The sequence below is a fragment of the Choloepus didactylus genome, chromosome 10, assembly GCF_015220235.1.
Source record: "Choloepus didactylus isolate mChoDid1 chromosome 10, mChoDid1.pri, whole genome shotgun sequence".
Lineage (NCBI taxonomy): Eukaryota > Metazoa > Chordata > Mammalia > Pilosa > Megalonychidae > Choloepus > Choloepus didactylus.
Window position 1 is genome coordinate 22,251,861 of NC_051316.1, and position 23,100 is coordinate 22,274,960.

The 23,100-nt window shown below is 40.5% G+C and overlaps 1 protein-coding gene across 1 annotated transcript; it reads right to left on the bottom strand.

Moving 5' to 3' along the window:
* Nucleotides 1-16,180: 16,180 nt before the first annotated feature.
* LOC119505455 (procathepsin L-like) lies at nt 16,181-21,728 on the bottom strand. The gene is made up of 8 exons (XM_037798248.1): nt 21,596-21,728; nt 19,893-20,028; nt 19,461-19,583; nt 19,211-19,357; nt 18,806-19,030; nt 18,163-18,328; nt 17,325-17,442; nt 16,181-16,577 (listed from the first exon to the last, which is right to left on the bottom strand). The coding sequence occupies exons 2-8, from the start codon at nt 20,016-20,018 to the stop codon at nt 16,478-16,480; spliced, it is 1,005 nt and encodes a 334-aa protein (XP_037654176.1). The 5' UTR covers nt 20,019-20,028; nt 21,596-21,728; the 3' UTR covers nt 16,181-16,477.
* Between the last annotated feature and the right edge of the window lie 1,372 nt (nt 21,729-23,100).

Sequence of the window (23,100 nt, forward strand, 5' to 3'; positions counted from 1 at the left end):
CTCTGGAAGAGAGTTTGGCAGTTCCTCAGAAAACTAGATATCGAGTTACCCTACAATTCAGCAATTACACTTTTCGGTATATACCCAGAAGATCTGAAAGCAGTCACGCGAACACATATTTGCACGCTGATGTTAATAGAGGCATTATTCACAATTGCCAAGAGATGGAAACAATCCAAATGTCCTTTGACAGATGAGTGGATAAACAAAATGTGGTATATGCACACAATGGAATACTATGCAGCAGTAAGAAGAAACGAGGTCGAGAAACATGTGACAACATGGATGAACTTTGAAGACATAATGCTGAGTGAAATAAACCAGACACAAAAAGAGAGATATTGTATGTTACCACTAATGTGAATTCGGTGAAAAATGTAAACTAAGTGTCTTATAATGTAGAATACAGGGCACCTAGAGATAGTGAGGACCCAGTAAAGGGTGAACAATAATCTAATACATACAGATGTGATAATGAGGGTGATCTTAATGGTGTGGGAATGGTCAGGTGTGACTATGGTTCATTAATGGGATTATAAGTATCAGTGATGCACTGAAGGTGAACATGTTTATAAACAGTTGTTTAAAGGCAAGTAACCCACAGAGTAGCACAACAAACCTAAATAAGTGTTAGCATGATAGACTGGTGCAGAGGGTTAACAACAGAGTGGCATGGAAAAACTACCCATTACATATTAATGACTATATTTAATAGGAATATCTTACCAGCTGTACACTAACACTTGGGATGAATAATTAGCAGCTGATAAGAGCTCTGGGATGTATTACGTTACGATAATTGTTCAAAGTTGAGAGTGACGATTGCACAACTAAGAGAAGATAGTGTAAGAAACTGTTTATCTTGGGATAGAATATATATTAAGTCAAGTTAGGAATCTACTACTTAATAAATCAAGCCCTCCTAAAATTATGCCTAAGAGGCACCTCCAGGGAACCTCTTGGTTGCTCAGATGTGGCCTTTCTCTCTCTAAGTCCAACTCAGCAAATAAATTCATTAACCTTCCCTTCCACAGGGGACATGACTCCCAGGGGAATGAATCTCCCTGGCAATGTGGGACATGATTCCCAGGAATGAGCCTGGCACTGGCAGTGAGGGACTGAAAATGCTACTTGACCAAAAGGGGGAAAAAAGAAAGGTAACAAGCTAGGTCACAGTGACTGAGAGATCCCAAAAAGAGTTGAGAGGCTATCCTGGAGATTTCTCTTATGCAAGTTCCAGCTAGACATCCCAAATGGCCACAGTAAGACAAGCCCACACCAAAAGTAGTCCTCAAATACCTACATCCATACCTGAGAGTCTATAAAAGATGCACTCACTAAATTTTATCTTTCAGAAATTTAAATCCACCAGAGTGTTTCTATACCTGACAAGTCCTAAAACCTAGAGGCAACAGCCTCTTTAAGAACAACAATCAGATGCAGCCCCCTTCCCCCTACTGTCGACACCCCCTTTCAATATGAACAAGTTAGGATACTCACTGCCTAGACACTCCTGAAGATGGAGGAAAGGATTAAGTGAGAGGAAGGGGTATCAAGAAACAAAATAAGATTGAACAAAGGTCCATGAATACTCAAAGTTTATATAATTATATATACATATTTTTGGATGCTAGGGTGTTGGAAGGGCTGGAAGGAGGTAAATGACATGGTGGAACTATAGTCTATAGCATCCTTTGGGATTTGCTCTATAGCTGTTCATTGAATTGTGCCTTGAAAGTCTTCACCTTTCTGTATATACCTTGTATTGCATAATAAGGAAAGAACTGAAACTGTGGAACTGTACCCATAACAATTTTTGAAATTACCTATATGACTGCTTTTTGAGCTGTACATCAAGAGATGACACCTTTACATATGTATGTTACATTTTACAATAATGGAAATGGCTAAAGTTGTGGAAGTGTAACCCATGACATTCTTTGAGATTTGCTCTCTAACTACTTGTGAAATCATACTTTGAAAGTTATTGTTACGTATATAGGTTAAAGTTCACAATTAAAAAAATAAAAATTAAAAAATTAAAAAAAAAACCATTCAACATATTCATTACCAAGTAGGGTCTATATAGGAATTCAATGAATAAGTTAAAATAAAGAAATTTATTATGTTATTTACAATTTTTAAAGATTAAAGGAAATAGGGTATTCCTTAATTCCAATAGATATAGAAAAAATACTCAACATAAATCAATGCACATCTATGAGTAAATTGAAATCCAAGGAAACAGATAACTGAATGGAAGCTACTTGCCCTGACAAAGGTTACTTGCCAGAAACCAACAACAAATATCAGTTATTGGAGCAACAGTGTATATTTTTCAAGATTGACAAGATATATTTCTGTTTCTCCACTGCCAATTAATGTATGGATGCTTATAAACCTAATAAATTCATTACAGTCAAGTAGGGAACAAATAAAGTGCTCACCTGAGATGTGTTTATTTTCTGTGGCTCTTGGGAGAGTATAGAGATGCGTGAAGATTCAGCTGGGGATCAGAAAGAGGAGAGGGTTCATGAGATTGGCTCTGCCTTACATATCCAAAATTCACCTCCCCAAATCCTGGCACCTCATTGGGGAGCAGCCTTCTTATGGGAATATGATCCTTTATCCCTTGAAAAGGACTATCAAGCAACAGCAACTCCTAAGACCCATAAGATTCTTAAGTGATCATGTGGCATTGAAGATTCATTTTTCAATGGTTAAACATAAACTTTTTCCTATTGATTTGACAATGTATATGTTCTTAAAACTCATTAACATAAAAAAACTAAAAATAATAAAGGATGAGTAAAATTAAAATACACAAAGTAAAAAGACACTCTTATTTCTTAAAATTACCCTAGCAATAAAGTACTCAGATTTCATCACTTACCTATTTTCCTAGTAATATTGTTTAACCCTTCAGTTAGGAGTGTGATAGGGAAGGAATTTCAAAAAATTGTTTGTGTAAACTGGTTGCAGTTCCTCAAAGGGCCCTTTTGATCAGAGGCTTTGGGCGACTTACTCGTGACAGTGAACAAAAGTCTTTGATTCCTGCATCTGTCATAAATGGGGTGACCCTGCCCAATTCACTCATGCTCTCTGGTCTTGAATTTCTTTAAAGCTAGAGTCAGAAGTAGATAACATTGGAAACCCTTGGTGAACCGTCAGTCTGGGCTTCTGTGAAGTAAGGATAAATGTTACAGGTGGGAATGGACATACGTGAGAGGAGCTTAGAATTTGTAAGGAGTAGAGAAGAAAGAAATGGGGTCATTTAGGGATGGGTGGAAACAGAGTTTCCTCACCTCTGGCAGTTATCCTTCACCCCAAGACCTCGCCCATACAAGCTCTCCTATGATGTGTCCTTTTCTTGGGTCTCCCCAGCTCACCTCGCAAGAGAAGACTTAAAGATGGTCCAAGCCTTCCATTGTGACAACCTGTGGGGACTTCTCGGGATAATGAATTCATCAAGTCTGGTTCGTTCTGGCCAGGGCTTTTGACTCTGCAAATCTAGGACATGTTCCTTTCTGGGCTCTTCTGCCTCTGTCTGAATCTCTGGAGAAAGGTCTTAGGTCAGAGAGGCATTCTCTTCCAGGTAAGATTCCTGTTCCCAAAAGCCCCTTCTTTCCCCCTTCCAAGAGGGGCTTTGTTTTAAAATGAATTTGTTTTCTAGGCAGCTGGGACCTGGACCTTGAAAACTAATTTTGGGGGCCACAAACCTGATTTTCTTGGAATTCACTATGATACCAGACTTAAAACACAGACAGCCTGCCCGTGCAGAAGGGCAAGGTATCATGTCCTATTCAAGGGATCTGAAGAGACACTAGAAATTCCAGAAGACATTTGCCACAGGATAGGATTCCATCTACATTCACTTCCCATAGTAACACTAGGGATCTGGGGACTCTAAGTGCTGCAACCTTGCATTTTAGGCAGGAGTCATATTAGAAAGAGCCTGAGATGGGGAGTAAAGCACACCTGCCACTGAATCAAAACCCCCCTTCACCCTCTAGCTTGTAACCTGAGCACATCACTCCCCAGCTTGAGGCTCAGATTTTTTTTTTTTTATTAAATTCAGTTTTATTGAAATACATTCACACCATACATTCATCCATGGTATACAATCCACTGTCCACAGTATGATAACATAGTTATGCGTTCATCACCACAATCTATCTCTGAACATTTTCCTTACATCAGAAAGAACCAGAACAAGAATAAAAAATAAAAGTGAAAAAAGAACACCCAAATCATCCCCCCATCCCACCCCATTTGTCCTTTAGTTTTTATCCCCATTTTTCTACTCATCCATACACTAGATAAAGGGGGTGTGATCCACAAGGTTTTCACAATCACACTGTCACCCCTTGTAATCTACATTATTATATAATTGTCTTCAGGAGTCCAGACTGCTGGGTTGGAGTTTGGTAGTTTCAGGTATTTACTTCTGGCTATTCCAATGTATTAAAACCTAAGAGATGTTATCTATATAGTGCATAAGAATGTCCACCAGAGTGACCTCTCGACTCCATTTGAAATCTCTCAGCCACTGAAACTATTTTGTCTCATTTTGCATCCCTCTTTTGGTCAAGAAGATACTCTCAGTCCCACGATGCCGGGTCCACATTCATCCCCGGGAGTCATATTCTGCATTGCCAGGGAGATTTACAACCCTGGGAGTCGGGTCCCACGTAGCGGGGAGGGCAGCGAGTTCACCTGTAGAGATGGCTCAGTTAGAGAGAGAGAGGGCCACATCTGAGCAACAAAGAGGTACTCAGGGGGAGACTCTTAGGCACCATTACATGCAAGTTTAGACTCTCCTTTGCCATAACGAGGCTCAGATATTTTTTAATGGATTATGTTCACATCGATCTCATAAAGTGGCTGTGAGGTTTACATAAGCCACCCCAATGAAAAGAACAAAGACTTTTCTAAATAAAATAGCAGTAACAGTGCTTAGTATGTGGCATTTTCTGGTTCCTTTATAAGTGATAATTTATCTAAGAACAACGTCATTAAATGGTCACTATATATTTCTTCATTTCAGGTGTGAAGTACGACTCTTCTCTAGGTTTCTTATCTCGTCCCCGGTTACAGGAGACAGAGCTGGAACTTACCCGGATCCTTCTGGCTCTAAAGCTCCGTCCCGCTCTCACGCTGAACCACAACCCGCGCTTTCTGGCACAGGTTTACCATCAACATTATAAACACACCTTGTTCTCTAACCACCAGGATGAACTTTTCCCCGGTCGGGGTGCAGGCTGGGCCGGACACACGGTCCCACACACCCCGGCCCGCACCGAGCACCTTCTCCGGCCGAGGACTCGGCAGACTTGCGCCCCCGGAATCGCGGGGTCGTCCGGGCCGAGCTCAGTCACTGGAAAAGCCACGCCTGGGAGGTTCCCGGGACTTCCCGTTCCTTCCTCTCTGGGCAGGAGCCAACCCATCCCGGGTGATCCCCCAGAGTCGCCCGGAGCCCCCGACAGCGGCGCCCGCACTTCAGACGCGAAGCCTCAGCGCACGTGGAGATCGCTAGATCTCGGCGATCCTCCCAGGCACCGCGGGAGTGGGGAAACCGCGAGAGGGGACTAGGGCTGCACATGCGCAGACGGAGCGGGAGACCCTAGTCCCCCAGTGCTGCGCTGTGAAACGATAGGGTTCCAGATTGCATTTCCCACACCCCCGCGCTGACGCCTTGCCCTGACTTTGCTGGCAATTTTTTTTTTAGAAGATTGTTAGAAGTTGGTGGTGACTAGCTCTCCTGCCCACGGAAATCTCAGAGATCTCAAACGTTGTGGGTTAAATTGACCTTTATGCCAAATGCAATGCGTGGTCCTGGATCAAATCCAGACTGAAAAACAACAGCTGCCAAAGACGATTGGAGACAAATTGGGAAATTTGACTATGGGCTGTGTCTATTAGAAATATTAAAGAGCATTACCGGTTACTCTTGATCAGTGTGAAAATATTGGTAATATATAGGAAGATGTACTGATTTTATAAAAGCATGCATAATGAAGTATTTAAGGTTGAAATTATATACGTATCTGTAAATTTACAAATTTTCAAAGAACCCATTTGATGATGCATGCCCAACTTTATGGTTGGTGGGTCAGACAATACCCAGTACATGACAGACAGTGCGAGTTTTATGGTAACTTGGTTACATAACACGGTTAAGCATTCAGTCGCTACTAAGGCCCAGGAGCAAGCCAAAAGCTGTTTCTCCAAAGGAGAGTAGTTTTCTCCAAAGGCGAGTAGTTATGCACAGAGGATGTTTTGTAGGATGGGACAGATGTAACAGCTTATCCTTCACCTTAGAAGGGATATCTTGATGAGCTGTATGCCACTGGAATCCTAGAAATTCGCTGAGATGTATTTGATTGCTATCTAAACCTTTTCTTTTAATTTTACCAAATCCTAGTTATTAAAAGTTTTAGTATAATTTTTGTTGCCTCCAATGGAAGAACTACCACCTACAAAGATATATATTTGGAATAAGCACTGTTTTGGTATAAGGTACACTTTTGGATGTCTGAAGACACTGGATTAAATAAATCAACTCTATGTCCCATTCAGTATAGTTTTATAAATCCGGTTAATTCAAACTACTTGGTGACTTGAGAGTAGAACTCCCACATCTTACAGTTAGTATCATTTATGACAGTACCATTTAGTGTATTGATTATTATGATACTCTGATCAACTTATTTTTCAGCAGATTAAAATTTTAATTTCAGAGGTAAATTAACAAGATAATATTTTGAGTCATGAAATTGTATCATGAGTAGGTAGAAATACACTCTCATCAAGTCTGAAAGTTTTAGGTCTTCATAGCTGTAAAAATGCCAAAATCAGTCACATTAGGGGAAACATTGTTGTCTTCTTTTCATTCATTTAGCACCATTTAAAAATAAGAAGCCCACAAAGTTATACTACTAATATAACTTGAAAATATTTTATACTAAGGATTTAGTGATAACTCCTGAGGATGTAAAGCGTTAACAGAGAACAACACATCACTTTCTACTTACTTGTTTACAATGCATTAGAAATCATAAAATGATATGTAAACATAGGCAACACTGGGTGTTGAGGCTGAATGAACTGAAGTCTCAGGATGGATCTGCATAGAGGCCAAAGAACTCTATTAATTCAAATAACTACTTATCACCACTACCTTTCCCTTACACTGTGTGTGTTCATGGCCTACAATGTATTTGTTATTTATCAAGTAATGATTGTTTTATTTTTGTTTATAAGATGTTAATTGCCAAGACTGGAGTGAACTTGGAGCATTTTTTAAAAGCATGACTAAATTTACTTCAGGGTAAATTACCTATGAAAATCAAATTTCAAAAGCCAGAGGTGTTGATTGTTATAAAATAGCATGCTGCCATTCTTGATTGCTAGAGCTTTGTTAGCACTTTATGTGCAAAACTGAAACTGTGCTGTATGTGAAAATCTTAGTTAATTCTGCATATTAGTTCCAAGAAAAAAAAAAAAAAAGGATAGAATGGAAGGAGGGAGAGGATTCTGGGAAGACAACAGCAGTGACGGCATAGTTTTTCAAGGTCTCTGAATTGGCACATTAAAAATAGAGCAACTAGATTTTTTTTTTTTTTTTTTGATAAATCAAACACCAAGGAAAATATTTCCAGCCAAATTAGATGACAAGACATCCCACGAATTCCCAAATAGAGGAGAGTGGAGAAAAACCACCTACCTACTAGTAGCATCTGTGCAGAAGGAAGCACAGGGAAGCAATTTTTGAGCAGCAGCTCTAAAAAGGAGAGGTTTTGCTCTCTTCCCTGTGAGTGAGTCAAGGGACCTGTGTTAAGACACACTGAAAGGGCTGTGCAGTCTAGCACACAGGAACTCTCAATTTGACCTGTCGGGGCTCCCTTTTGGTACAGGACCCCATGCTGAGGAAAAATTGCATGTAGTGGGATCAAAAAGCAGGATGGGGACAACAGAGGTGAAGGAGAGAGAAGGTGAGCTGAGTGTGCTGATTTGGATGTATTATGTCCCCCAAAACACCATGTTCTTTAATGCGATCTTGTAGGGGCAGACGTATTAGTGTTGATTAGGTTGGAATCCTTTGAGTGTTTCCATGGAGATGTGACTCAATCAACTGTGAGTGAAACATTTGATTGGATTATTTTCATGGATATATGGGCCATGCCCGTTCAGGGTGGGTCTTGATTTAATCAATAGAGCCCTATAAAAGAGCTCACAAACAGAAGGACCTCAGAGCAGCTGAGAGTGACATTTTGGAAAGCAGCTAAGAGAGACATTTTGGAGACAGCCATCGAAAGTAGATTTTGCTGACGCTTTGGAAATACTAGCTCAGAGATTGCTCCAGAGAAGTTAAGAGAGGACAAAATACCCCAAGAGCAACATTTTGAAGAATGCACAGGAGCTGAGAGAGGAGCTAGAACACAATCCAGGATGAGCAGACACCAGCCACATGCTTTCCAGGTAACAGAGGTTTTCTGGACACCACTGGCCTTCCTTCAGTGAAGGTATACTCATGTTGATGCCTTAATTTGGACATTTTCATGGCCTTCAGACTGTAAATTGGTCACTTAATAAACCCCCTTTATAAAAGCCAATCCATTTCTGGTATTTTGCTTAATGGCAGCATTAGCAAACCAGAACACTGAGCCTCCGTCCACACCCAGCACCAAGACTTAACAAGACAGTGCAAGGCAGGGATAATCAGGACTAAGCTTCACACATACCACCATGCCACCATCCGTGAGGCACACTGGGGTGCAGCAGCAAAGCAAGTGATGTGAATCAGTCCTCTGCCTCCTCCCTGGCTGGAGGCAGTGGGGCACAACAGAGAGATAATCTTACAACCCTGCTCAGAAGCAACCACATGGTGAGAGCCAGTGCCCATTTTCACAAGAAAGGTGACAGCTTGGTGAGAACAGGCCTGAACTTGTACTCTACACACCTGCAACAAAGCAGTATGTGTCAGGAAGCTGCATATACACACCCACCTATACCAAATGTCTAGGATACAATAAAAAAATTACTCATGCCAACCAGGAAAATCACAACATGAATGAGAAAAGAAAATCAACAGATGGCAACACTGAGATGAGTCAGATTTATAATTACCTGACAAGTGTTTTTTAAGCAGCCATTATAAAATGCTTCAAGAACAATTACAACTTTTCTTGAAACAAAATTAAAGATTTCAGCAGAAAAATAGAAGTAAAAAAAAATGAAATTAGAGAACTGAACAACACAATAACCAAAATAAAAAAGACTTGCTGGATAGGCTCAGTAGTAGAGAGGTCATTATAGAGGATAGAATAAGTGAACTTGAGAACAGAATAGAATTTACCCTATCTGAAAAATAGAAAGAAAACAGACTGAAAAAAATTACAGTGTCTCAGGGACCTATCAGACAATAATAAAAGAGCTAACATCCGTATCATCAGAAACCCAAAATGAGGAAAGAGTGAGACTGAAAAAGTAATAGAAAAATAATAGATAAAAACATCTCAAATTTGGCAAAAGACATAAAACTACAGATACAAGAAGGTGAATGAGCCCCACACAGGATAAATCCAAAGAAATCCTAGACACATCATAATTAAATTTCTGAAAATTAAAGGCAAAGAGAAAATCTTGAAAACATGCAGAAGTAATGACACATTACAAATAGGACTCATCATTTTGAATGACAGCATATTTCTCTTCTGAAACTCTGGAGGCCAGAAGAAACTGGCAAACATTTTTCAAGAACTGAAAGAAAAGTATTGTCAACTCATTATTCTATATCCAGTGAAAACATCCTTCTGAAATGAAGGGGAAATCATGACATCATCAGACAAAGGAAAACTAAGACAATTTGTTACTAGCAACCTGTGCTTAAAGAATAGCTAAAGAAAATTCTCTAAACAGAAAGGCTTGGGACTTCAGAATGGAAAGAATATCAGAATTTATAAAAATGGGTAAATACAAAAAGACTATCTCAAGTCATATTTAATAGTTGAAACAAAAATTGTAACACCATCTCATGTACTGTTCAAAGTATGTGGAGGAAATATAATAATTATATTTAAAAGGTGAGGAGAGTAATGAGACCTAAATGGAAGTAAGTTTTCTAAACTTCACTAGAAATTGTAAAACGTCAATACCAGTAAACTGATTTAAGTTATGCATGTATAGTGTAATACCTAGAGCAACCACTAAGAAAATTATACAAAGCTATATACTGAAAAAACACTACAAATAAACCAAGGTACAGTTCTAAAAAATGTTCATATAATACACAGGAAGGTTAGAAAAGAGAAACAGGAACAAAAAACATAGGAAACAAGAGAAAAGCAAACAATAAAATGTTAGACTTCAGCTCTAACATATCAATAATTACCTTAAATGTAAATCATCTAGATCTTATAATAATGTAGATTACAAGGGGTGACAGTGTGATTGTGAAAACCTTGTGGATCACACTCCCTTTATCTAGTGTATGGATGGATGAGTAGAAAAATGGGGACAAAAACTAAATGATAAATAGGGTGGGATGGGGGGGTTTGGGTGTTCTTTTTTTACTTTTATTTTTTATTCTTATTCTGATTCTTTCTGATATAAGGAAAATGTTCAGAAATAGATTGTGATGATGAATGTATAACTATATGATCAAATTGTGAAAAGTTGATTGTATACCATGGATGATTGTATGGTATGTGAATATATTTCAATAAAACTGAATTAAAAAAAATGTAAATCATCTAACTACACCAGTTTAAAACAGAGATTGGCAGAGTGGATTTAAAATAAAACAAAAACAAAACGATCCATCAATATGCTGATTACAAGAAACTCACTTCAAACATGACACAGATAGGTTGAAAGTAAAAGGACAGAAGAAGATATGCAAGATTCAAAAACTAAAAGCAGGAGTGGATACATTAATAGCAGACAAGGAAGACTTCAGGGCAAAGATCATTACTGGAGACAAAGAGGGACATGGTATTATGATAAACGGATTAATATCCCAGGAAGCCATAATGATCTTAAATGTGTATGTACCAACAACAGAGCCTTGCAAAATTTGAAGCAAAAAATGATATAACAAAAGGAGAAACAGAAGGCCACAATTATAGTCGGAGACTTCAATACCCACTCTCAGCAGCTGTTACAACTTCAAGACTTAATTTTAAAATTTTTCATTTTTTTTCCATGAAAAAAATAGACAATAATATGAAACAAATTGTCAATGTGTTATATGTTAGAAATGTCCTTCCTACACTCCTTCCTTGGTAAACCTCTATTGAGTAGGAGTGATGTGCCTGAGCTTTTTAAAGAAATGCATGTTTGGATATGGTCCAGAGCTAATGTCACATTTTTGTGCCACAGCTGCAGCTGCCTCGCTCCCACTCTCAGGCCCAAGCCACTGTTGCTCTTGAACAGCAGACGGAAGAGAAGGCTGGGGTGTGGGAAACTCTTCCACGACCCTGGTGGAATGCGCCAAATAGAGCAGCAAAAGTGCTTGCCATGATCCTCAACACCTCCTACTCTGTCCCAAGCCCCTGGTCCCATATCCACAAGCAATACACTCCCTCAAGCCACATCACTACCTGCCTGGAACTGTTGCCCTCCGTGAAATCAAGCGGTGTTCTGGTTTGCTAATGCTGCTGTTTCGCAGAACACCAGAAATGGATTGGCGTTTATAAAGGGGGTTTATTTGGTTACAAAGTCGCAATCTTAATGCCTTAAAATGTCCAAGGTAAGGCATCCCCAATAAGGTACCTTCACTGGAGAAAGGCCATTGGCATCCAGAAAACCTCTGTTAGCTGGGAAGGCACGTACGTGGCTGGCACTTGCTTGCTCCCAGGTTGTGTTTCAAAATGGCATTCTCCAAAATGTAGCTCTTGGGGCATTTTGTCCTCTCCAAAATGTCACTCACAGATGCTCCAGCATCTGGGCTGTGTGGCTCTTTTTAAAGGACTCCAGTGATCCAATTAAGACTGACCCTGATTGGGTGGGGTAATACCTTCATGGAAATCATCCAATGAAAAGTCTCACCCACAGCTGATTGAGTCACATCTCCACGGAAACACTGAACCAATAGGTTCCAACCTAATCAACACTAAGACATCTGCCCCCACAAGACTGCATCAAAGAATATGGCTTTTTCTAGGGGACATAATATATACAAACCAGCACAAGTGGTATCAGAAATCCCAGGAAGTTTTATCCTCAAGAACCCTTTGAGAGACTGGTCTGGGAAGACCCTCAAGGCTTGTAGCCTGACCGTACTTCCAGAGCTTGGCCCTTGGGGCTTGCTTTGCTTGAGACCTGAAAAGCCTACCTGGTCAATATCTTTGAAGACACCAACCCTCTTAGCAAAGCATGAATTCTCTCTATGATAGCCAGGACAGATTCTTACTTCTTTCTGGACTACATCCCCACCCCCAATGCAAAAAGCACCTTACTTCACTAAAAGACAAATCATTCCTAGCTAGATACTGGTTCTTCTCTGGATGCTGACTAGTGCCCTTTTTAAAATGTGGTTCCCACATGACTCCCAGGGGTGTAAATCTCCCTGGCAATGTGGGACATGACTCCCAGGGATGAACCTGGACTGGGCATCATGGGATTGAGTAAATCTTCTTGACCAAAAGGGGAAAGAGAAATGAAACAAAATTAAGTTTCAGTGGCTGAAAGATTTCAAGTGGAGTCGAGAGGTCACTCTGGAGGTTATTCTTATGAACTATATAGATATCCCTTTTTAGTTTTTAGTGTATTAGAATAGCTAGAAGGAAATACCTGAAATTGTTGAACTGCAACCCAGTAGCCTTGATTCTTGAAGACTATTGCATTACTATGTAGCTTACATTGTATGACTGTGTGATTGTGAAAACCTTGTGGCTCACACTCCCTTTATCCAGTGTATGGACAGATGAGTAGAAAAATGGGGACAAAAACTGAATTAAAAAATAGGATGGGATGGGGGGGATTGAATGGTTTGGATGTTCTTTTTTATTTTTATTTTTATTCTTATTTTTATTCTTATTTTTATTATTTTTGGAGTAAAAAAATGTTCAAAAATTGATTGGGATGATGAATGCACAACTATATGATGGTACTGTGAACAGTTCATTGTGCACCATGGATGACTTTATGGTATGTGAATATATCTCAGTAAAACTGAATTTTTTAAAAAATATGGTTCCCAGACCTGAATGCAATATTCCAGACATGATGCAGTGAAGTAGGCATTAAATTCACTATCTCCTCTTTTATCTAGCTTTTTGCTGCCATTACTGCAAACTCTTGGTGTGCACAAATCATGCTGTTAATCACATTGAAATTATTAGTAACCAAAAACCAGTTATTTTTAAGTGTACTATTAAACCATTCTCCATTCTGTACTTGCAGTACACATGTACACACACACACGCATACACATACACTTTTTAATGAAATTTAACACAGTTACACATATTTAATCTCAATGCAGAGCTTTACATTTATGCACAATAAATTTCATGCTAGTAGTTTTAGTCAGTCTTTTTAGGGCTTGGAAATCCTTTTTCTTCTCTTTTTAATATCTTGATTCTTTTGTTCAGAGTATACTCTATGATGGAACATATGTTGTTCATGCTCACCTGGTAAAATCATGCTGGTTTTCCAGTGGGGAACCACCGATCTTCACACCACAATCCCCATGGATTAGATGGGGTTGTCAAACCAGCCCTGGGGAAACTACTTTCCTCCAAAGAGGATAAGAGAGGAGGACCCAGCTGGGAGCGCATCCAACAGGAGGAAAACAGATCCTAGAGACAGGGAGAAATGGAATGCCTATCAAGCTGCGTCTGTAGCCAGTAAGTTCCCCTTTCTTGAATAAGCCAGTTTAAAATTGGCTTCTGTTACTTGCAGCTTGGAGTCTTGCTTAATAGACCATTCCTGCCAATTCTGTCATCTTTTGACTTTGAAAACAATTTCCTTATAGTAGGGGTTAGTGGTGATAGGGAGCCCATGGGATTGGCTTTAATGCTGCATTTATGTAGCAAACATAGTTTTTGTTTAGATTTCATGTGTGTTTGGGGGTAGCTTAGTGAGGTGGGATGTGTGTGCATGTGTGCATGTGTGTGTGTATGTTAGACTAAAGTTCCTTCAAGCCTCCTGCGTGCCTCCACTGTATTCATTCAAATTGCTGAGTAAAATCATGGAGCAAGATCCAGTTAAGGACATGACCTTGTTTTTGCCACAGAAAGTAAATATAAATTGACAATAACAAAAAGTATTTGAGAACTGTGGTTTAGCCCTCTTTTATCCAGATCATTTTTATATCCTTCATATGCTAAGATTTTCTCCCTAACATTCTTACACACATTTAGGTGGATTTACCCAGTTATTTTATTAAAACCCTCTTTTTGAAGTCATAAGTGGGGCCTCAAATTCTCATAATCAAATGTTATGGGGAGTTTATACTACAGATAACAATCACAAGAATACTTCTTTCCCACCTCATTAACCATTTTTAGGGGCTATGAAGTTTACATACTTGAAGAACGTTTTTTAAAATGCACATACAGGAATGTGTATGTCTGTATCTTTTTAATCGAATCAAATTATACACGTTTCTCTATGACTTTTTTGCACTTGAAAATTATATTTCCTAGACATGACTATGTTTTCTTCTGCCACAATAAGATTAATTGACTGAGAAAATGACTCCCGTAACTCCCTGGAAGCTCTTTTTTTAAGGGCTTACTGTTTTCAAAGTCATGTGTATTAACTCCAGTGTTCTCTACTACTGGGTCTCAAGGAAAACTTTCGTTACAAAATAACACTCTTGGCCAAGAAAAACAACTGTGTGCTCACAATTCTCCATCCAATGATTCTGAACACTTTTAGGGAGACACTACACTCCTTCCCTCCCCACCAAGTCTGTTTGGAAGAAAGATTCAGCAATATCCTCAAAGAATATTACTGAGTTGTTTCTTCACTAGGGGGATGGACAGAAAAGAATTAAAACTAACAACAAAGCAAGGAAGAGAAACTTTGGATCCTCTTATCAAGTTAGCAGTAGCAAATTCTAACTCATAGTAAGAAAATAGGAGACTCTAAGACCCAAATCCTGAGTTTTTGTCAAAGCTCAGAGTCTGTCAGTTGTCAAGTGAAATTCTGTAACATGAACCACTTTGTCTCCTCTATGACTGGTAAGTATTATGTTATTGTTTTAATTATCATTTTGGGAAGCTGTTGCAGATTAAAGACAGAAACTCTAGACCGTGGACTGTTTGGTGACTAACAGGCCTCAGTTCTGAAGCTCTAAATTCTGAAGGCACTTCCTGTTACATTTCAGACTGGGGAGAAGTATAGTCCAAAAAAGGCACTTAAGAAAATACCCTCACCCAAAATGTTTTAATTAGATAATAGCAAGAGCTTACTTGGGCCATCTTGAAATATTAGAAAACTAAAGACAAACAAAGGCAGTTAGGTCTAAGTTTGGCCTAGTGACTTCTGTAACTCCCTCGTGATCTGTCACCAGGCTTCCGAGGCCAGAGCACTATTTTTGTAGCCTAGCCTCATTTCGGATGGACCTTGAACACATTTCTCCAGCTGTTACCAAACACCTGAGATTTGCTCATCACACCTGTTAAATTTATTTTTGCTAACACTAGGTAGCACATGAGGCTTTTCCTAGAAAATCTATGTGGAATACCATCAGGGACAAAGATCAAAAAGCCTGGGAAATCCACTAGCATCTGGTCCTTATTTGACTACAAAGTAGCCACATGGTCTTCAACGGCAATTCAGGCAGATAATCCAGGGATTGACTTGGTGACTTAAATCATGTAATGTGACTGGTTATATTCATCTTGGGTCAAAGAAAGATGATCTCCTTTTCCAGTCCCTAAACCCTAGAAATCAATATGCCCATTCATTTTGCTAATAAGTGAATTTGTTTTTACCTTTGTCCTTACAAATGGTTGGTCAAATTTTGCTCCATTCACGAGGTGGGCCAGACAAAGCCAAAGAACAGTGATGTAAAATCTACATAGTCATAACTAGAAGATGCAGGGGCCACCCAGTGTTTTCCTCCTGATACACTGTTGGCACAATCAGTTGTCTTTACAGCCCAATGACATTACCCGATTATACAAAAAGTTAATGTGTTACAAACAAAAAAGGAGGTCGCATCTCCACATACTGAATTAAATTTTACTTCAAAAGGTAAAACTTTATACATCCTTTCAAAAAATGGAAGTTCAAAAGTCTTAGCATGAAGCAACAAGTGTTCAATATTACAAAGCTGTTTACAGCAGGAATTAAAGTAGTGGTAACATTTTACCATTGTAAAAATGTCACAGAATTCAAAATGCCACTTGGATCCTCAACGATTCAAGTGTTTCATCCCACACAATAAGGGTCAGTCAGTTTTAAAATGAAATCCTCTGATATGCCGTCCCCGAGTCCTTCGTTATCACCACGCGTCAGGTCACACGGTGGGATAGCTGGCTGCGGTGGCAACTCCACAGTGGTTATTCTGGTCCTTGGCCATCTTCACGTAGCCATTTGAACCCCAGCTTGTACCCCAGCTGAAAGAAGAGCAGGTTTTCTGTTTTATACAAAGAATCAAGTAACTGGCTTCATTTATTGTAATAGCTAACACTTAAATAGTGTCAGGCACTATTCTCAGTGCTTTTACACATATTTGTAAATGTATTAACTCCTATGGGTCCTTAACTTTTTAAGACAGGAAACTGAGGCGGAACTGGGATTTCAATGTAATATGGAATCTGTCTCCACAGGCTCTATGACACTACATCCCAATTAAAGACCTTTAGTTGTCAAAATTGATTCCGACAACCCTCAAGACCTGTGAGGTAGAAAGCAAAAATGCAATGGCAGGATGTCAAACGATTAACAGAAAGGATGCACAGGGGCCACTGATCTCTTGGACAATCTTTCAGACTTAACAGAATCAGGAGAGATGGATGTTTCTGTTGACTATACCTTGCTGAAAACTTAAGAGACACAAAAGGGACACTAGTCCTCAATCACTCAGTCCTTTTTCTGGAACCCTTGGGGCCAGATGTGTTTCAGAATTAAGAGTTTTCGAAACTTAGAAATGCTATGTTGCAAATCCCGTTAAGACTCCTGGCAAGCTTGGCACAGAATCTAATCCAAATATCAGTATTTCTTTATTTACCCTAAGTGAAAGAATCATTTCTAGGATTTCAAAATCATGCTTAAGGGTTTGTGGACCTGTTTCTAAACACTGATTCCAAGTAAGCATTCCCTTTTCGATTTCAAATGTAAATACAATAATTGGCGCTACATACCTGTTCTTGATGAGCCAATATTTATTGTTATCTGAATCTGTTCCTTCAAAGCCATAGCCAACCACCAGGACCCCATGATCCAGGTCTCTGCTGCTGCAGTCTGGCTCATAATAAATGCCTGGAAAAGTAAAATCCAACACTGGTGTGAGAAGCTCCAAGTGACATGTGACAGTAATGTACCCTGTTGGCCACAGCAAAGCAGGCACCTCAAAATTCAGTGAAATGTCACAAGCCAATTCCAGATGAGACTTAAAAAATATTTGCCACAGAATAGGAATGACTGATAAAAAAGAAATAGTCAAACTCCACTTAATAGAAGTCAACCAAATTCAAACTAAGTCCATGTCATTATTTCCTACTTATAAGAAAGCAAAGATTTCCAAAAATAAGATTAAAGTAAGGTAGGCACTCATCTACCAGGCAAAAGACAAATGCACATAGTCCCTTTTTACTCCTAGAATGTGAGGAAATGGCACAAAACAAAAAATTCTTGAGCCAGGGGATTCTTTTCAGTCCTCTATGCAGTAGTAAAAACTTTTGGAAAAAACTTCAAAGACTGGAGAATAGTTAAGTAAATTAGACTGTATCTACAGAATTAATTGATTGCCTTTTAAAAATATCTATGGAAAGTTTGCCATCATGGGAAAACATTTAAAGTATAATGTCTGGTGGAAACCTCAAGTAAAAAAGTAGAATGCACAGTATGACTTCAACTATGTTAAATGCGTGCATTCATGATTCTACATTGGAAAGCAGGGCTCCGTACCCCAGAGTTCATCAATAGTGGTATGTTTTCTAATTCTGCTTGTATTTCAATAATAAAAACATGAATGTTTACCTGATCTATAGAACTGGAAGGATGTATGGCCTGCGTCAATAGCAACAGAGATAGGACCTACAGTTGCCACTGCTTTCATAAGGGCCTTCTCCCGCGGAGGGATGTCTACGAAGCCAGTGACGTTGGCAGCTGAACACTCGGTCCTGTAGTGACAGTTGTCTGTGTCCTTTTAGAGGTAAACAGGAAATCTGATTACTACCATCCACCTCCAGAGGAATATGAGTTCTAGGCCCACAAGATGTGGCAGTTTACAATTTCCAAGTCAACTTTATTATAAAGCAGACCCAAGAAGTGGAATCCTATTGATTGGTTTGAAATTGAAAAATTAGCTTGGTGTCTCTTCCATGAAATCCTCTATGTCTACCTTTCCATAAGAAAGGCTTCACTATGGAGAAATTTGTCTTCTTTGTAAAATGGTACATATATTCTTCATGTTACATAAACATAAAAACAGCTGTATGTTAACCATCTAATCCGAGAACTGTACAAAGGCTTATAACTTATAATGATAGTTCTGAGGGTTTGCAGATAGGTATAGCTTCTATCACCTAAAATGTAAATGCTGAATAAGGGGTCTTTTTATCTCTGAAAGTATCAACTTGTGAAAAGTAGAGCTGGAATGATAGTAAGGAACAGTTTATACCCTTCCATTATAGGGATAGGATTCCTCTGAATCAAGGCCTTTGTTGTCCTTGACATACTGGAAAGCGTTGTCCATTAGGCCGCCATTGCAGCCGTTATTGCCTTCGCGCCGAGAGCAGTCCACCAGGTTCTGCTCACTGAGTGAAACAAGTCTGCCAGTTTTCTGGAACACCTGTCCTTCCAGGGAACCAGTTGCACTAAAGGCCCAACAGGAACCACAACGACCCTAAAAAGGTAATAAAAAAGTTGTCAGTATAAAACAAACAGAAAAAGTTTGAGGACAACCCACATATCTGAATGCTCTTAAAAAAAAAGAAAAAAGACAAAATCGTGAATGTTCCATAGTCTACCAAAGCAACAAAGTCAATTCTTTTTTGGCTTTACTATTCGAGATAGAAAATCATACCTGATTCTTCACAGGAGTCACATAGCCTCTATCCCTCCAATCCACAGACTTGGGGACCTCCACAGAGGGCGATTCATGGAACATTTTCCCATTCTTGTGTTTCTGGTTTTGAAAGCCATTCATCACCTGCCTGAATTCTTCGTTGGTCTTCAAAGAAAAGTAAATAAAACATTTGAAAAGCAAGAGACTGTTTTGCTAAAGCACTGAGGAGAGGAAACACAAACAGTTAAGCAATCAGTGCCAGCCTCACCATGTCACCGAAGGCATTCATTCCCATTGTGAAACGATGTTGCCCTTCGCTGTATTCCCGATTGTGCAGTTCGATCATTTTCATATTCTTCTCCCACACTGCTCTCCTCCAATCCTCTTCATTCTAGAGCAAACATATAACTGATCATCTTTTATTTCCACATAAAATCCAACCCATCCTCACCAACTGATTAGTAGAGATGGAAGAGAAACCATGCCCAAAGATGGCTTTATACTTTTGGGTGCAGCCCTCCAAGCTCTGACACAACAGGGATGAGAACATCTACACCCACACTGTGCTCGGTAATGGGTACCACTGAGTTACTGTCTTGGTGAGAGCTGGCCTCTAGAAGCTCCTCTCTGGCTCCCAACTCCCAGTGAGCAAGGGCCGTTCTCTCTGGGGTTCCTCTGGACAGTTTCAGATGTTACCAACCGCGCCATATAGTCTTGGGTACTTTGACTTCCACTGGTTCCATTGTTCATCTAAACTTGAATCAAACTTTGGAACAGCTGAGGCTATTTCCAAGCAAAGGGCAGTCAGAAAGAGTGAAAGATTCATATTTCAGAACCTAGGAAAGGAGAAGAAATGAGTATCTAGTTAGACTAATCCTTCTTTTATAAATGCAATTTTGAGATATAGTCTCATAACATACAATCCTCCAAAGTGTACAATCAGTTGTTCACAATATTGTCATATAGTTCTGCATTCATCACCACAATCTTTGAACATTTTCGTTACTCCAAAAATAAAATAAAAATTAAAATAAAAAGAACATCCCAAACATCCCATTCCCCTCCTCCCTCCATTTTTCATTTACTTTTTTTTAAAATACAGTTTTATTGAGATATAGTCACATTCCCTAGTCATCCAGTGTACAATCATTCACAGCGCCATCATACAGCTGTGAGCTCATCACCAGAATCAATTTTTGAACATTTTCCTTACTCCAAAATAAAAATAAAAGCAAAAAAGAACATCCAAAACTCTCCCATCCCCTCTATCCCACTCTATTCTTCATCTAATTTTTGTCCCCATTTTTCCACTCATCTGTCCATACACAGGATAAAGGGAGTGTGAGCCACAAGGTTTTCACAATCACACAGTCACACTGTGCAATCACACAATCACACTGTGCAAGAATCCAGTGGACCAATCCTTTTTAAAAGCCATCTTATTCGCTCCTGAAAACTTAAGAGCCACCATGGTAAAGTGAAAACTTTTAAATTATCTTCCAAAGTATTTATGCAAAGACTATGGAAGAAGGTTAAGGACCTCGGGGGAGTCAAACAGGTCAAGGACTTTCAAACAGTGGAGGTGTCTGATTCAGACATGGAAATGAGACGAAGACAGATGCTACAGGAATTGAAACAGACCTAATTGTTAGAGTGCCATGATAATTTCGGTCTTTATAAGGTGTGGTCCCCCTCACCTTTCCCCTTGTCTAATACACAACAGAAGGTGAGCTATTGTTGAATTGAAACCTTTTTGAAATGCTTTCCCAGGAAAGTGGGGAAGGGGTGCAGCTCCCACCATACCCACACTTGGGCCCGGGCCACCAAAGCCCCACGCCCTCCTCCAACCGCGAAACAGCAGCCACCCGGCCGCGCCGCTGGGAGCCAGAGCCCCCCAATTCCAGAGCCCGAACTGGGTTCCCCGCGGGCTCCTAAGAGCGGACTCGGGCGGGGCCCCACACCACGCGAGGGGCCGGGGCTGGGGGTGGGGGTGGGGGGCGCCGAGCCTGTTCCCGCCCCTCCGCTCACCCCACCCCTCCCTGGAAGGATGTTTACGGCGGCTGCGCAAGGAGCAACAGGCGCCGCGGCTCGGCGCGCGGGGGCCAGCTGGCCTGTCCCGCTCGGACAAGCCGGGAGACGGCGGCGCCCGGGAACGCCTGGCCGCGGGACCCAGTGCGCGCCGCGGCCCCGGGGCCGACCCACCCCCTGCACACCTCAGAACCTCCGGGTGGGACCCCCCGAACCGGCCCATCCCCCGAGGCTCCTAGGGCTTGGGGGCAGCGCCCAGTCCAGCCTCGCCAGCTGCGGGCAGACGCTCTCGTTCCCGCGTAGTCCCTGGGGGGAAAGGTCCCCTCCTCCGGTCCCTGCCCCCGCCGCGCCTCGGCCCCAGTCAGGGGCGCTCACCTGCGGTGGCCGCGGCTGACGCAGGCGCACTCGACGCACCACTGCGTGCCAGAGGTCGCAGGGGTTCGCTATTCTGGTCCAGCCTCCGCCGTTTCACCCTTTAAGGCCCGATCGGCACCGCCCCCCACCCCCTTTCCGCGCCGCGACTGGTTGCACCGGCTCTGGGCGTGGCCTCCAGGGGCAGTGGCTCGACTCCCGGGCGCGTGACACTGCTCTGTCCCAACCTGTGCTGGGGCGCGGCGAGGCTTCCTCCGTGGGTCCCGCGGGCAGGCGAGGTGGAGGAGGGGGCAAGTAGGGAAGGAGGAGGGGGGTAGGGAAGGGGACGCTTTTTCGGATGGCTCAGATGAGCTACCCCGAATCGTTCCGTTCGTCGAGTTAGTCCAAGAAATCTCAACTAAAATATCCGGTTCCTTTTGTCCTAGGGATTTTGGTTTAAATCTCCTGGAGCGCCGAGAACCAGTATACTCTAGGCTAGTCTTGTTTAATCCAAAGCTTAAGTGGGGCAGGTTGAAGAACGCTTAGTTTCTTCGTAGGACGCAGTTGGTTTTTTTTGTTTTGTTCTCCAGCTTAGAGTTCCATCCTTTCTCAAAATCCTTTCTCAAAATCACAAGAAGTGAGTATTAAAGAAAAATTTGGTTTAATAAAAAGGAGAAGAGTGGTTGAGAACAGTGAAAACGTCCTCTATCATGGATTATGATATTTTCCTTAGTATCCAAAGTTTCCTTCTTTGGAGACTTAAGAAATTTAATGTCATTTGATGTCACTTTAAATTATGCAGTATGGGAAAATGTTTTAGACAGAGAAAAAAATTATATATCTAAGGATTTAAGGAACATAACCCAGAAATGTTTCTAAAAGTTTATTGTTATGTAAGAAACATTCATTATAGAAAATATCTTTTAGAAAAATAAACACCCTGTTTTCTCTTCTACAATTCTTTCCATGTGTATGTTGACTTTATTTTTTTAAAAAGAAATCATAGTGTATGTCAATTTTTAAACTCTGTTTACTTAAGATTAAATTGATAATCTTTCTAGAAACAAAATCAGGCAAATAAATATTTTAAAATTTCAATTTATTAAAAATTTTATTATATGGTCTTTGAAGAAGTAGAAGCCCTTCTACCCAAACACAAGTAGGGGCTAAAGCTCTCAGGTGCTTACAAAAGTATATTGTAAATGACTGGGGTTTTCTATCTGAAAAAAATTTTTTTAATACACCACGGAGTCAACACAATCGTCCACCCAAATGAAAACAGAGGCTCTATCTTCAGAGCTTGCTATAACAAGGGAGCTAGGCACCATCACTTCCAGGCAGCAGTCTCAGAGGCGTTAGGGGAGAGTGAAAGCATTATAGCAAAAAACAAAGGGAAGATTCAGGTATGTTCTGATTGGAGGCTGTTATCATGAGGTAGCCAGAGGAGAGCTAACTAGAAATGGATCCTCATATTTGATTGGTTTGGGGAGGATCTTTTGGCTTTCCTTGGTTGTCCAGAGTTGAAGTGA